Source organism: Carya illinoinensis, chromosome 8 (assembly GCF_018687715.1).
Source record: "Carya illinoinensis cultivar Pawnee chromosome 8, C.illinoinensisPawnee_v1, whole genome shotgun sequence".
Lineage (NCBI taxonomy): Eukaryota > Viridiplantae > Streptophyta > Magnoliopsida > Fagales > Juglandaceae > Carya > Carya illinoinensis.
In genome coordinates, this window is record NC_056759.1 from 1,786,607 (window position 1) to 1,801,818 (window position 15,212).

A 15,212-nucleotide genomic window follows, 5' to 3' on the forward strand; every position below is an offset into this window, starting at 1 on the left:
TAAAAATAAAATATAATGTGTTTGAATAGAAATAATTAGTATAAAGATAAAAACATCTCATCTGTTGGCCATCCAAACCGGGCTTTACTGCCCATGTCCCTGATCTCTCCGAAGCAAAGCTGATCAGCCTGATTGGCAGCAGGCAGCAAGCGGCACGCGGGGAGTTGAAGAGGGGATAAAAAGTCAACTTCGTCTCGAGTAAAAAGTCACCAAAAATTTCATTTGCATTCGGAAGCTTTTTATTTTTATTCATTTTCTATTTTATTCAATTTTTTTTAAAATAAAATTCAGAATTATTTTAAATCAACTATTTAAAAATTTTAGATTAAAAATAAATAAATAAATAAATTCAATCCCAATTTAGTCAAGAAAAATGATAAATTTAAAACTCTATTTTAAATATATGAATGTAAAAAAATTGCATAATCGGTCGGAACGGAAGAAAGAGTTATTTTCGATTCACAATGGTAACCCGAATCTCGATCGATGTCATCTGAAACCCACGATAGCGGTCTAGAGATATGGTGCTCGCATATACATCCATAGCAATGGATATAAAATAAATACAGATAATGTAAATAAAGATGGAAATATAGATTTACATAATTCAACATATGACTTATGTTTACGAATAATTTGGATGGAAAATCTACTATAATATGTGTGTTTTATAATCTCTTATGTGTTCTCATTTCTCAATATATAATGAAAGTTGAAAATTTATTTTTTGAATAATATAATACCCTAGAGTTCCTATTCTGAAGTTTAATATGACCTATGTGTTCTAGTAATGGTTGCCCATGTCTTTTAGATCTCAGATCCTTTTTATTGTGGCCTAAATGGTAGGTGAGAAAATAAGTTTATGTCACTCATATCTTGTGTTTAATTTCATTTGATCTCTCTCTCTCTCTCTTTCCTGCCATCTCTTTCCTGTCACCTCCTTTTTTTTTTTTTTTCCCCCCCTTGGATCACTTATTTTTCCGTACCCCCTCATTTTCTTTTTTCTCTCTTTCTACCCCTTTTTAATAAAGTATAAAAAATTTATTAATTATTCCTAATGATATAAGTAGGTTGGGCTGGTGTTTGAGAAAAAAAAAAATACAGGTTGGGCTTCCGAGTGTCCTGTTAACGAAGACAAACGAACGGAATTTACGATTGCTTTTGGATCGTGTAGACTGTAGGGTGAGTGAGTCCGGTTCGTCTTCCGGAATTCGGATATATGTTTCCTTCTGTATACCTATACTTTCGTGGACATCCATTTTACGTTGTATTTTCTTCCACTCCTATATTCACAAATTTTCAGAGTGACTCCTGCTGTGTTCTTTGTTAACACTATCTGCTACACATGAAAAACATTTGCCGCACAACGAAAGAATTGAACGTTGACGCACTTTATCTTGGGAAACTATTTGAATGTTGGCATTAATTGTCGGTTATGTACACAACTCAAAATATCCGGTGCATAAGGAAGGTTTCTGCTGCACAAGGAACATCATTCATAAGCGAATCCATTATTCAATTTATCCCCTTTTATAGCATACCATAGTTGTGAATATATTAGAACTATTTTCATACCTTGAATGCATTCATGTGGACCCAACAATTGGGAAAAAAAGTGTGAAAATCTTCTCTTTTTCTTCATATCTTTCTTTTCGTTTCGTCTTTCTCTGCGTTTCAAGGGTTGATAGAGTTGGTTAGACGTGGTTGCCGGCGCTGCAAAAGCAGGTGTGATCCGCAGGGTGGTATATATTTTTTGCCCTTTTTTCTTCATTGATTATTTTTTTTTTTAAATGAATGGTGCCTTTTGTTTTCTTTTACTCATTTTATCTAGAAATTGCATAAGATTAACCTTCGCCCGTGATCAGGGAAAATCCTTTCACGTGTAGAAATGGACATTCATTGTTAATTTTACTAAATTAATGAATAAAACCTTGTACTGTAATACTGTAATACAGTTTACAAGTTGTTTGTCGAAACTTCGGATCGTATCTGATTCTTTGTCTGTATGTATTGGCTAGGTATGTATGAATGTCAGCTAACAAATGTTAATTAAAACAATTTTTTTTTTCTTTTTGCGAGAGCATTATAAGTTGTAAAGTAATTGTGTCCTTACCACTACTCTATGTATCAAATGATTTTCAGATATTTGAAAACTCTATCAATAATATACTTCTTGATTGCAGATAGCCTCTGTTGCATTACTCTGCGTAATCTTGTTTTGGGGGAAGTAGCTGTTGGAAAACGCTCGTCTTTCCATGGTACACTAAAGAATTTGAAAGATGCTATTGGATGCAGTTATAAACATATAATCCCTGCAACATTAAATGAAGAAAGTTTCTGCATGGCGCCGAAGCATAGGAGACACAATGTCTGGGTCAAGACGGAGATTACGTTTAATGGGGCTAATTTTAACATGGACTATTGTCTTGGTTTCTTTGGCGAGCATTTTTCTGTTTGGTGTCTATATTCACCCACCAAGAAGCTCAATTGCATGCTCTGTCTTTTCTTCTGGTGGTTGTGCTGTGCCGGAACAGCATCCTTCACAGGAATTAAGTGATGATCAGATTGCGGCTCGAGTTGTATTAAAAGAAATTTTGAAGATACCACCTATTCAATCAAAAAACCCAAAAATTGCTTTCATGTTTCTGGCTTCAGGTTCATTACCTTCCGAGGAGATCTGGGATAACTTTTTCCGTGTAAGGCTTTGTTTCGTGTTCTTCAATAATTTTGTTTCGCTTATTCTTGTACTAATCAATTCATATAGCTTCTTATGTTTTTGTGCTTTCGAATTCTATCACATATACCCCCCCGATCTCCCTGCCTTTTTCTCTATAGAGTACTTCTTGCAAAAATGCACTCTTTCACATGGAAATAACTCTAGTTTTTCTTGAAGTTTTAGTCCAACCTCTCATTTTGAAAATCCTTAAATCTCGTTCTGCTGTAGACATGACATTATACCGAGCTAGGGGAAAAAACCTGAACTTCCATCCTTGGTTGAATGTTCTAGTTGATATCAAGTGACGATAGAAACAGAAAAGGCACCATACAGTGACTCAGACAACCAAAGTTTTGCTAGAAGTATGTATCATTATTCAAACAACTATAATTTGAAGTAAAAAAAAAATATGAAAAACAAACTAAGCTTGAAGGGAAGTCTTTTGAAGTATAAATGAAAGGCCTGGAACTATAGTAATAGCATCGACTGGTTACAGTTAACGACTTCCTCAGTAGGTAAACATCTGCAAATTCTAAATTTTCCCTCGTTTAATGTGCTTATCGAGGGATGAATTAATGAATTATACATAGAAGTGGATGGTGCATGCAACCATTCATTCATTGAAAGATTGACTGCGGGAACTTCTAATTTTACCTGCAGCATATCAAGAGCAACTTTATATTCTTCTCACACGTAATATATGTAGTTTTTGTCCCAATTTAATTTCTTTCCATAGGGCCATGAGGGCAGATTCTCTGTTTATGTACATTCATCTAATGAAAAACCAGTGCATGTTAGCCCCTATTTCGAGGGCCGGGACATTCGGAGTGAGAAGGTAAATGGAGCCATGTCATTTAAATCACTAATAAAACTTGTACAATAAGAATAATGTTTTTTCAGTCATCAGACCAGATCTTTTAAGTTGATATATTGAGCAATGTTGTTGCAGGTGGTCTGGGGAAAAATCTCCATGGTTGATGCAGAGAAGAGGCTTTTGGCAAATGCACTCGTAGACCCTGATAACCAGCAGTTTGTACTGCTGTCTGAAAGGTGATTTAATTATTGGACTTGTGTTTCTAACCTTGTGAAATCATGCTTGATATTTTTCTGGGATTTTTCTAATTCCTTTTTTCTTTTGTAATCTTTTTAAAGTTGTATACCCCTGCATAGCTTCCAATATGTGTATCACTATCTGATATATACAAATGTCAGCTTTATTGACTGGTAAGCAATCTATAATAGTTTGTGAAAGGGAACCTCTGAACAGTTGTTGATAACATTGATACTATCCTGTCTGCTGAATTAATATATCGCAATGATCTCTATTGTGTTTGTATCCCTCTCTATCTATCTTCCTCGCCCTCCCTCTCCAGCATCTTGGATCCTGGCCCACACGGAGTAGGCAGGTATTCAGAGTGTATGTTTCCTGAGGTTAAAATAGATGATTTCCGGAAGGCTTCACAGGTATAGTATTATGAATTTGTACTGAAGTGGATTAGATGCTTAAAGCTTATTCATTTGTTTGCAGAAGAGAATTATTCACTTTTTTGAACGCAATGGCCGAAATTATCTATCATAATTGGCTCTCTTATTTAATAGTTATCAATACCTTTGGAATGCAGCAACTCGCCCGGCTTTAAATTGCCTGTTCCCACCGAAAGGGCAAACTTCCCTTGTTCAAAAGAATTACTGCATGAACTCCCAAGGCCTTTTAGGACATTTAGGTCAGGATATCCGCACTATCTTTTGAATTTAGGCTGGCCTGACATTTTTCCCGTATACTGAGTAGAATAACTAACATGACTTTTTTCCCATATACCGTGAAGAGAGAGACACACTCGTGATATAATGAATGAGCCTAGTTAGCAATGATCAGAAACTAAACTTCAAGTTTTCCCCTTCACGTGATCATGATGGCAAAAGTTTAGATACTTCTTTTTCTGAACATAAATTTAAGTAAGGCAACGAATATGGATTAGAATCAAAGTGTACTGACATCATGGTTGTGTGTTCTGACTTACAACTCGCTGGTTCCTAGACCCTAGCGCTTGTGTTGAGCTGCAGCTGACAATTTATTCAAGAAAACCAGTAGAGAATCTATACAGAAGGTTATAATTTATGGATTGGGTCTTATGTTCGTGTTCAATGACATTTGCAGAATACACTAAGATGGCATGGTTTTGGCATAAAAATTGGTTCTTCAATCAGATATGTGAATTGATGGCACAGACGATTAAAAATTTCTTAAATCATTGGTTGTCAATCATGTTTGTATTGCAGTGGTTCTCCCTGAAGCGGCAGCATGCTGTAATGGCTATATCTGACAGTTTTTACTACAGGAAATTCAGCCTTTACTGCAGGGTAATCTGGTTTTCTTTTTTTGCCTATGCTACTTCTACTTAGATTAAGAACCCGGTGATCTTCTGTACGGCTTGCTCCTGTTTTGCCTTACATATCTAATTGTTGACTTGATCTAAGTTGGCAATTCTTTATTCATTAAATTTCACCATGTTGTAAATTAACAACATAATGATCCTGAGATGATTCTTGCATACCGTCTTACTTTTACAGAGACAGCTGCTTCTAAAATCTAGAATCCTGGGTGGATTTCACATAAAACTTCCTTTAAGTAGTTTCCCTCATTCTTATCTTTCTTCTCTTTTATAGTGCTCTAGGGTTTTAGATAAGAAGTGGTTGGAACTTTCAATGTTTTCATGGAAATTTGCCATGTTTATCTTTGGACAGTACCTGCAATTTAACACGTTCTGCCAAGCAAATGCTGAAATCAAGAATATATATATATATATATTTATATTTATATATAATGTCATTGATGTTCTTGGACAGCTTTGTGGAAGCTCTATTGTTGGCATATATTATATGTATTCTGCATTATATTGTATTTGTTTTCATATTGTTGTTGATATCACACGTCATTGTAGAAGGGGATCAGAGTCCAAGCAAGTTAACAACTTGATGTTGATGCTTTTTAACTTTCTCAGCCAAATATGGATGGGGAGCACTGTTATTCAGATGAGAATTACTTGGCAACTCTATTTCATGTGAGTGTATCATCTGACAATGATCTTCTACTTGGAAATAGATCCGAATTTAACTATCTTCAGAGTTTCTTATTGCGATGACATCACTCAGTTTCTGTGTTCTTTATAGATGCTGATCCTGCTGGCATTTCAAATTGGGCTGTAACACATGTTGACTGGTCCGAAGCGAACTGGCACCCCAAAACATATATGGCTCCAGATGTTACTCATGAGCTCCTGAAGGACATTGCAGTATGTGTCCTATACCTTTTTCTTCTGCTTTCCCTGGTTCACTTTATCTTTTAGGTTTTAGATTACTCTTGCAATTGTTATGACGACATCTTGTTGGCCATTTCGGTCTTTGGATGAGAGCATAAAGTTTACGTCTGAGGAAAAGGTATTTTTCCAAAAGTATTATTTATCATCATTTTAATCATTTATATCTTTTTATGTGACATTGAATGATTGATAGATGAGTAATATTTTTTTCAATCTATCTGGTAATTATTTGATGGTACACCGGGAGCCGATGTAAAGATGTGATTAAAAGACATGAAAACATTTTTCTTTAGTTATTCCTTCGAGATGGTAATGATTTAGGCCAGATTTTTATCATTTTTTTTTTCTTTTGGTATAAATGTCCATTGTACTAAATGGAACCTTATCCCATATTCCTGATCTCGACCCATTTGTTTTCATTTTCCTACAACAGAAGAGAGCAATGGTCACCCCTTGCTCATGGAATGGGAAGAAGCGGCCTTGTTTTTTATTTGCCAGAAAATTCCAACCTGAAACTTTGGATAAATTGATGTACATTTTCTCCAACCATATGACAAGTTCGACACCTTAACTTTCCTCCATCAGTGTCGTTATTTGGTCGGGTCAGCATCATTTGATTCCAGTCCTCACCACTGTTATCACAGAAAAATGTACGTTTGGATAAACATTATGAGGTGATCAACCTTCCAGACATTTCGATCAGTTTTGCCCACAAGAGGCAAGAAGCAGGTGCATTCAGGAGCTCGAGGAGGCCACAGGCTCCTGAAAATAATATTCGGATTGCTATCTTTGGGCCATTATCTCCTCAGAACATGAAGTTTTGGTTTTTATTTGAGTTAAAAGTGTTTTTAGTTTTATTTTTAATGTAAGAGATTGTGGACTTTTAACAATTGTGAATTTTTATTTCATTTAAGCCCCTTTTTTGTCACGAAATTGATGGACAGGCTACAGCCATGCACATTATTATCATCATAAAAAACGGATTTAGATTTTTTTTGTAATTGTTATGGAACTACAGGGTCTAAATTAAATTATATAGACATATAAAGTGAGTATTTTTTTTAATATTCATTAAATTCACTCAGAGTACAATAATTATTATGAAAATGCCAGTTGTTAGCATCTTGAATTAGTTGTATTGGAAAATCTCATTCTCCCCGCTAAAAATAGCGAAATAATAAAAATAAGTTTACAACGTGATGAATTATATCAAATTATACTAGATTATAAAATTATTTTTATATGAATACTTAAAGAGTATTATTTTAAAAAATTTACTGTTCTTCGTATCGAACCTAGACTTTAAAAATGCAGCCCGATTGAAGAAAAAGAAGCCTTTTGTAGGCCAATTAAAAAATAGGTTTGTTATTTATTATTCTCACGTATCAATACTAAATATTTTATTATTATTTTATTATTCTTAAACTAATTATAATTTTATATTCTTTATCTAGATATCACATATTTGAAAAGAGAAAAAAATAAAATAAAAAATAAAAAAATATAATATATAGTGTACGAAGATAATGAATAAAACCTTTTCAAAAAATTAAAAGATGAGTGATTAAGGTGGATTGACCAGTACCCACAAGTTCTTTAAATATGCCGAGATCAACTCCCTTGTGGGTTTCTTCATCAAATAATCAAGTCTCGTTTGATTACAAAAATGAGATGTTTTAAATAGTAATGAATAAAATATTATTATAATATAATTTTTTAATATTAATTTTATATTGAGATTTGAAAAAATTAAATTATTTATTATATTTTATATGAAGATTTGAAAAAATTGTAATAATGAGTTGAGATAAAATTTTTAGTTTTGGTTAACTAAGCAAACCTGATTGGAGTACTTGGACTGCCTTTTAAAGGGATAATCACATATTATATTTATTTTTCTCTGAATTATAAAAATTATTAAAAAAAATCAAATGTCATAAATGGGAAAATAAAACTAATGTTATAAAAATAAGAATTGCATGGATTGAAATCTTTTTTGTTTTTTTTTTGACTTTGCATGAATTGAAATCTGAGTTAACTTTATAATATTCACTTTTATAACTTTATAATATATATTTTTTCTTTTTTTAAAATTTAATAAAAATCTCTAGTCAAAATAATTTACTATTATTTATCAACCATCTTATTATTATATCTGATGTCATTTTATCTCACACTTTAGACTAGAGGACTTTTAACTGCCTATGTCCTTGATCTCTCCGAAGTAGAAGCTGATTGGCATCAGGTGGCAGGCAGTATGGTAGGAGTTGAAGAGGGAAAAAAAGTCAACTTGGTCTCGACTAAAAAGTCACCGAATATTTCATTTGCATTCGGAAGCCCATGCTCACCGCCGTCTCGTCTTTTTAGTTTTCACTGTCTACTCTTAACATTACTTTGTCCACCCGTACACAGCAACAGCCATGAAATCCACACCGTCCGTTTAAATTCATCTAGCGGGAAAACGATAAAATTATCAGGGCGTCACAGTTACGCAAACATTGAGTAAAGAACCGGAGGGAGAGGGAGGAGATCAGAGACGGAGACAGGGGGAAGAAGAGAGGGAGAGAGGGATTTCAATGGCGCCCAGGAAACGTGGAGACGTGCAGGAGGAGCCAGCGAAGCCCAAGTTGTCAACGAGGGTGACACGGAGCTCGGCCAAGCGAGCGGGCAATACAAACTTGGCTGACCTCGTGGTTGATTGGCCCCAGCCGGAGTTGCCGAAGAAGAAGAAAGCAAAGAAGGCTGTCAGCAAGGAAGTGAAAGGGGAGGACAGTTCGGAAGTGGCGAAGACCAAGACCATAGTGATTGAGCACTGGTGATTTTCTTAACTCAAGTGAAAGAAAGTTTTGTTCTTTTGGTATGAAATAGAAGGCTGAAATCAAAGGAAGTGAAACTTTGACGTTCTCTCTCTCTATCTCTCTCTCCCTCTCTCTTCCCCGCTCTCTCTTCTTGGTACTGATACAAATAGGAGGGAAAGAGGAGAGTTAGGCTTTGGGGCGGTGTCTGAGTTTTTGTTATCCAGGAAGAAAAATAGGGGAAACTCTGTTCACGTAAGCAAAGTTGATGCGTAACCTGAGTTGGCTGGATTTACGTTTATATTGTTTCGTTTTCTCATTGGTAGGGAGCTGATTAGGGCTTTCTGTAGTAATTGGATTGGTTATTCAGTTCTTGATTTCGTTTGTTTTACATGATGAAAAATCGAAATTCGATGTGTTTCCTGTAAGTCTTTCTGTTCAGTTTTTAAGAAAATGGATACAGATAGGGAAAATCATATTTTGAGTGTAGCGGGGACTGTTCTTGGGTCAAAATGAAACAAGGAAAATATCAGCTCAGGGCTAAATTTGTTGTAACAGGCATTTTGAATGATTCCCCTGTTATTTTCTTCGGCGTTTTCTGCAATAGGCATTTGGGGGAATGGATTTTCAGAAGGTTGTTGGCTTCTTTTCTCAGCTTTGTAGATGGCTGAGTGAATCTGATTTTGTTAGAAGTTATTGCCATGCATAAACCTGCCCTTTTTCGCTATTGTGAGTTGAAGTTTTGTGTTTTTAACCATTGTGGTGAATGTTTCCCAAAATGTTGTCCATTGATTTCTGATTTATACCCCTGATATCAGCCTATTGCTTAGAAGAATAAACTTCCTATGTTGGTGTTCTTCCTAATTTATTTGTTGCTTTACCCTAGCAAACAATGCAATTCATTCAAGACAAGGGCTATTCAGGTGAAAGAAGGTTTGGAGAAAGGTGTTTTTGGTATCACAGTGGTGGTCAATCCTGATAAGGTATGCTAGTGAATGCTATTATATTAGGATAAGGCCATTATATGTTATGAGATGGGACAAATGTGATGAAAATAACTTCTTTGTCTTCCATTTTGTTGTTTGAGTAAGAGTTTTGGTTTCAAAATATGAAAGCACCTCTAAAAGGCCAATGTAAGGTTTCCTAGTGAACTTGCCTTAGTTGATTCAATCCACTACTGTCTTTCTTGCTCTTCCAAGTTAGTGAATCATGAGTAAATCCTTAGGTGACCTAACTTCTTTCCCTAAAGAGATACTATTCTTAAACCAAATAATTATAAAGGGTCCCCCGGTCACCTTATAGGTCAAAATTTTCCATGTGACTCATATTTTTCAAGTTGATTGCCATTTAATTATGGGATTGGTGATGTTTATCTATGGGGAAATCTATTTATCAAAAAAAATTTATGGGATTGGTGATTTGATTCAATTTTTGTTTTTCTTCTTTTCAACAGCCAAGAAGGGGTTGCTTTGAAATACGGGAGGAAGGTGGAGAGACATTCATCAGTCTTCTGGTAAATGTTGTCCAGCACAAATAAACTTCAATAGTTATTTTTTTCTATTTGGATATTAACTTGTATCATGAATTGTGTGTGGCATTCTTTAAAACATCAATTTCTAGACGCCATTTAGGTTATATATTTTGTATTGACAGAGATGTGAAAATGTTCTGATGAATAAATTGATTTCTGCTGGATGATACTCGAGAACAGAGTATATGCCGACATTTATGGGCTAGCATCTTTCATGGAATGAAAACCTCTTTAGTGTTAACTTTATTTTTATTTATATATATATATAAGTAGCGTTACTTTATTTATAGCAAAATTGTAAGCAAAACCCATGTGTTAGGTTACTATACATGCCTAAACTTTGGAATTTATTTTATTCTTGAGAACTTCCCTGACAATTTTTAGACACTCCTTGAACACTGTTGAGGTACTGGCAGCTTAAATGTTATTCTGATCGTCACAAAATATGTGATGGAGGCATAACTTCACCTTGTTCTGTCTTCTCATGAGTTATCAAGTTAGCTGCAAACATAGATGATATTATGGTTGCCACAAATCATTTTGATGAAGTATTTTAATCCAATTGCTTGATGCATGATGCTTGAGAACCTTAGGTACGTTTCATTTCATCACTATTTCCAGACCCCAAGTTGTGTATGTGGCATGTAGTTCTCCATTCATATTTTAGATCCCGTTTTGACAAGGAAATTCTCAGTTATTTTAGATCCCGTTTTGACAAGGAAATTCTCAGTTTTCTTATCATATTTATGACGAACAATGGTAAATGTTTGTGGCCGTGCCATTCTTGTGCCACATGCAGTTCTATTAGATGTTTAGATATCGGCCGGGAAAACATCTGTTGATCGTCTCAGCTGGCTGCCTATTTCTGTGCTTTATTTTGCAGGACATGAAGCGACCATTTGCACCAATGAAGGCTCTGAATATGGGTAAAGTCATCTCTGATATTACCGACAAGATCAAATGATGAGCGACTATTTGGAAGTAGATTTTGTTGTCTGCAGTTCAGTCATTTTGTTGTAGTGCTTGAGATCAACTGCGTGTCAACTCCCTTTTTAAGGTAGAAACTTCACTACTAATATATGCTGTTTGTTTGGTTTTTGATTTTTGTCAATAGCAACACTCTTAAGATCACAAGGATATTTAGGCATGGATGGTCATTCTGGATAGATATTGACAGGATGGGGTGATGCATACAGGTGCATTTAGGTTGATTTAACAATGTCATAACAGCCCTTTTCTGTTAGCGCTTGAAGGTAGCAAATTACCTTAATTTTCTGGGTATGTCCCCCCGTATTCTCTCTCGATTATCCTTTTTTTTACCTTTTGTTTTTCGGATTTTATTTTTATTTGATCTTTTGCTGCTTTCTCTTTCATTTATGTTGGTCTCCTAGTGACTAATGGATCCCATGGTGCCGAAAATACTCCCTTTCACCTTAGATGATCCTTTCAGATCAGACTTCTGATTTCATCTCAATGTTATTCTTCGAGAGGAAAACATGATTTAATACCATTTACTCGCCCCTGTTCATCCTTTTCTTCGCCTCTTAGAGAAGAATGTTTGATAAATTATCATTATTCAAGGTGAATTTAAGCAACTAGTGAGAGCGATCTCAATAATATTATGCTGATCATTTTCACAATCATGATGCTGGTTTAAGTTGAAATCTCAATACCATTAGTAAAATCTCTCAAACATGATCCACCAGTTAGGAAATCCATGAAGGATTTTGACCCAATTAATTGGTAGTAATTAGTAATTTTGGAAAACGGAACTTTCGAATCGGCCACATTCTACGTAAACAAAATGATCATCTCTATTATTTAGAAAACTCGACCACTTTTTCAATGTCTTAACAGTAATATGCATGGTAAGGCAGCATTGCGTAACTGAATCAACTGAAAGAACTTAAATCTCCTATTGTCTTTTTATTTAAACATACATATATTAATGTGTAAATATATGTTTAAATAGAAAGATAAAAATGATAAATCATATATTAATGTGTGGTGTAAGGATAATAATTAACATTTCTCAACTATAAAATTTTAATTTTGTCGAAACCTCAAAAATATATATGATAAACAGCTGGTGAAGCACCCCATGCAACAATCTTATACGATTGTCCACCTCGCTAAACCTCATCAAAATTTGATTGTCTGTACATGTCGATCATATATAATATTAGCAGAGCTCAGCCTCGTGATCTAAATATATAAGCCCAGGGACGTCTTGAGTTGGCACAGCATTGATATTGGTTTATGCATGTGTATGCAAAATCACCTTTTTTAGAGATTTATTTTGCTATTCAAGCAAAACTCCGACGTTAGATTATTGATTTTGAGCAAAAAAATAATAATAATAATAAAGTATTATTATTTTTTTCACTAATTTTTTTAATAAATTTTACAATTAGCACCCACTATAAATTCCATTATTTAACCTATACTCAAAAACATCAATGTCATGTATCTAAATTTACCAATTTCATACATCAAAATGACCAAATTTATATATACACCAAAAATGAATCTCGTGCGCTCAAAAACAGTTTGTACCATTAACTTAATATAAATTCCATGTATCAAAATCAACTTAATACAAGTTCCAAAAAGTTAATTTTAATACAAATTCATACACTTAATACAAATTCCACCAAATTCATTTCAACACAAATTTCTAGCATCAAAACCAATACCAAGCAATCAAAACAAGCAGCAGCTTCACTAAAATGCAATACAAGCAGTCTAGAATACAAGCAACAACAACCAATACCAAGCAGTCAAAACAAGCAGCAGCTCCATGAAAATTTCCACCACCAATACCAAGTAGCAACTCCAATAGCAAGCAACATCTACAAGTCCTCCAGGGGCTCCACCACCAACAAGCAATAGTTAGAATTCCTCTAGCAACTCCACCACCAGCAAGCAACAACAATAACCAACAACCACCAATAACAAAATTGACACAATCAAAACCACCCACAGTAACCAACCACTAACAAAATACAGTTCCATCAAGAGGTATAAAAAATGATTTCCATTTTATAGCAACCAGCAGTACAACATACCCAAAATATGTCACCATACAATCAAAACAAATTTAACAAAAACTGCATAAAACCAAGCATATAACTATGTACGAGATATGATCTTATTCCTTTGTTCCACAATGATTTCCATTTAAAAATTATGGAAATACTCTTACTACACAGAATTCATGAAATCAATATCCAATTTCATAATTTTCATGTTAGTTTTTCTCTTCTTAAGAGCTACTAATTCAAATCTTTTTTCTTAGGCCTTAATTTCTATTTCAAGTTTTTTTTTCTTAACAAGTAGTAACTCAAATCTATCATTGTCAAACTTCATTATTGATTCTCTTCTCTCAAACATACAAGTCTTCCTATCATCTTTCATTTGCCTTAAGGCCTCATTAAATTCATTATCTTGCCATTCCTTACTTTTTTTTTCATTCTTTTTTTTTTTTCAGCTTTTTTGCCCGGAGATCTCTCACAATCTACAGACACATTTTCCATGTCTTTCCCTAATCATATTGGGTTTAGACTAATACTTGAACATGAGACATTGTATTTTCTTCTTATGCTCTCCATCCATGCTTGCCATTTCGGTTGGTGCCTCAAAATATTCCAACAATAATCCATGTTAAAGTTGGTTTTTTGGGTCTCTCGGTATAAAAATTTTTCCTTATCAATTTACAAAATAGTGGAATAAGAAGTGGAACATATACTTAAAAATCAGAACAATAAAACATTGAAAAAACCATTACACTTTATCTAGTTTGGTCACACCACTTGGATGCATTCCTTCAACTTGGGCCATGGAACCACAAAATTTATTGACACATTTTTTAATAGTTGACCACTGATTGGTCAAAGATGGTACAGATCGTTCTTGACCGTTAGGTTTTTCATAGGTGAAGTAGTAATCATAAATTCTACTCTACAATTGTGTGAAAGTTTGGTCAGTCCCCCATATGGAATTTATACTAACGTTAAGCCAAACTGAAACAAGGAGAGTATCTTCCTTTATAGTAAATGACACACATAGCTGGGATTTTTATTTAGGTGCATTTTTTTCCCGTTGGGGTCGTGTCGCTTAGACATCAACATTTGCAATATCCATAAGGGGGTTGTTAATACCACCCTCACCACTTTTCAACAATGTGGTGAAAAAGGAATCCTCATAAATTAAAGTGTTAATCCTTTAACAAAATATTAAAGGATAAAATGTTACTAAAATAGCACATTGAAACAGCACCTTTGTAATGAAGGACAAAGTATTCATCCTTCAACAGTATCAATTAATGTACTCATAATCATATGGGCAATCAAAACAGCACATTATAACAGAGGATTAGCAAAGCCAATAGCAAATTACAATCAAACATCTTCAAAACAGTAGCTGAAAAAACCTTAAGATTTTATTTATTTTTTAATATCCATGGGTGTCTACGCCAGCTTGTACGCACCTCGACTAATCCCACTAGGCCCTGAAGTTGACGGTCAGGTAAATCTCCAATGGCCCTGAGGGAATTCAAACTGGTGACCATTGGAGAGTAAACCTAAGACCTGACCAACTGAGTTACAGCTTAGGATTTCCTAACAACAACTCCAAGCCAATTAAAACAGGTCAAACATTATGATGCTAAGCATTGTGATGATACACGTAAATTCTGCCTAAAATCACATGCTAATTAGATAATAACAACATAGTGATTTTACCAAATATTTCTGATGACATAATTCATGCTAATTACACCAAACATTTATGATGAACATTGTGATTATAGATGCACATACACATTGCACAAAGTGGTCAAAATAGCATTC

General features: G+C 34.4%; 2 protein-coding genes across 8 annotated transcripts; both read left to right on the forward strand.

Annotated features, from left to right (window-relative positions):
• The first annotated feature begins 1,191 nt into the window (after positions 1–1,191).
• Positions 1,192–7,037, forward strand: LOC122317989 (glycosyltransferase BC10-like). Of its 6 annotated transcripts, XM_043135097.1 has the most exons (10): positions 1,203–1,725; positions 2,019–2,032; positions 2,356–2,696; positions 3,453–3,551; positions 3,666–3,766; positions 4,090–4,180; positions 4,997–5,077; positions 5,719–5,778; positions 5,888–6,009; positions 6,470–7,037. In XM_043135097.1, the coding sequence occupies exons 2-9, from the start codon at positions 2,029–2,031 to the stop codon at positions 5,921–5,923; spliced, it is 813 nt and encodes a 270-aa protein (XP_042991031.1). In that variant the 5' UTR covers positions 1,203–1,725; positions 2,019–2,028; the 3' UTR covers positions 5,924–6,009; positions 6,470–7,037. The 6 variants fall into 6 exon arrangements, with proteins under 6 accessions (XP_042991034.1, XP_042991033.1, XP_042991032.1 ...); XM_043135100.1 differs by lacking the exon at positions 2,019–2,032 and having other exon boundaries at positions 1,192–1,725; positions 2,535–2,696; XM_043135098.1 differs by lacking the exon at positions 2,019–2,032 and having other exon boundaries at positions 1,196–1,742; positions 2,184–2,696; positions 5,659–5,778.
• A 1,428-nt stretch (positions 7,038–8,465) lies between these two features.
• On the forward strand, positions 8,466–11,643 carry LOC122274331. 2 transcript variants are annotated; one of them, XR_006228300.1, is made up of 5 exons: positions 8,466–8,851; positions 9,718–9,814; positions 10,285–10,344; positions 11,246–11,419; positions 11,559–11,643. XR_006228300.1 is itself a non-coding variant. In XM_043083378.1 (4 exons), the coding sequence occupies exons 1-4, from the start codon at positions 8,613–8,615 to the stop codon at positions 11,324–11,326; spliced, it is 477 nt and encodes a 158-aa protein (XP_042939312.1). In that variant the 5' UTR covers positions 8,467–8,612; the 3' UTR covers positions 11,327–11,643. The 2 variants fall into 2 exon arrangements, 1 of the variants encoding a protein (XP_042939312.1); XM_043083378.1 differs by having other exon boundaries at positions 8,467–8,851; positions 11,246–11,643.
• The last annotated feature ends 3,569 nt before the right edge of the window (positions 11,644–15,212 follow it).

Excerpts from the sequence above, each read along its gene's own strand:
- LOC122317989 (XM_043135095.1), top strand. The coding sequence starts at position 2,325 with ATGAAGAAAGTTTCTGCATGGCGCCGAAGCATAGGAGACACAATGTCT. Across the intron at positions 4,181-4,996 it reads ATTTCCGGAAGGCTTCACAG|TGGTTCTCCCTGAAGCGGCA; the intron begins GTATAGTATTAT and ends TTTGTATTGCAG. Across the intron at positions 5,078-5,718 it reads AATTCAGCCTTTACTGCAGG|CCAAATATGGATGGGGAGCA; the intron begins GTAATCTGGTTT and ends TAACTTTCTCAG.
- LOC122274331 (XM_043083378.1), top strand. The coding sequence starts at position 8,613 with ATGGCGCCCAGGAAACGTGGAGACGTGCAGGAGGAGCCAGCGAAGCCC. Across the intron at positions 9,815-10,284 it reads TGGTGGTCAATCCTGATAAG|CCAAGAAGGGGTTGCTTTGA; the intron begins GTATGCTAGTGA and ends TCTTTTCAACAG. Across the intron at positions 10,345-11,245 it reads AGACATTCATCAGTCTTCTG|GACATGAAGCGACCATTTGC; the intron begins GTAAATGTTGTC and ends TTTATTTTGCAG.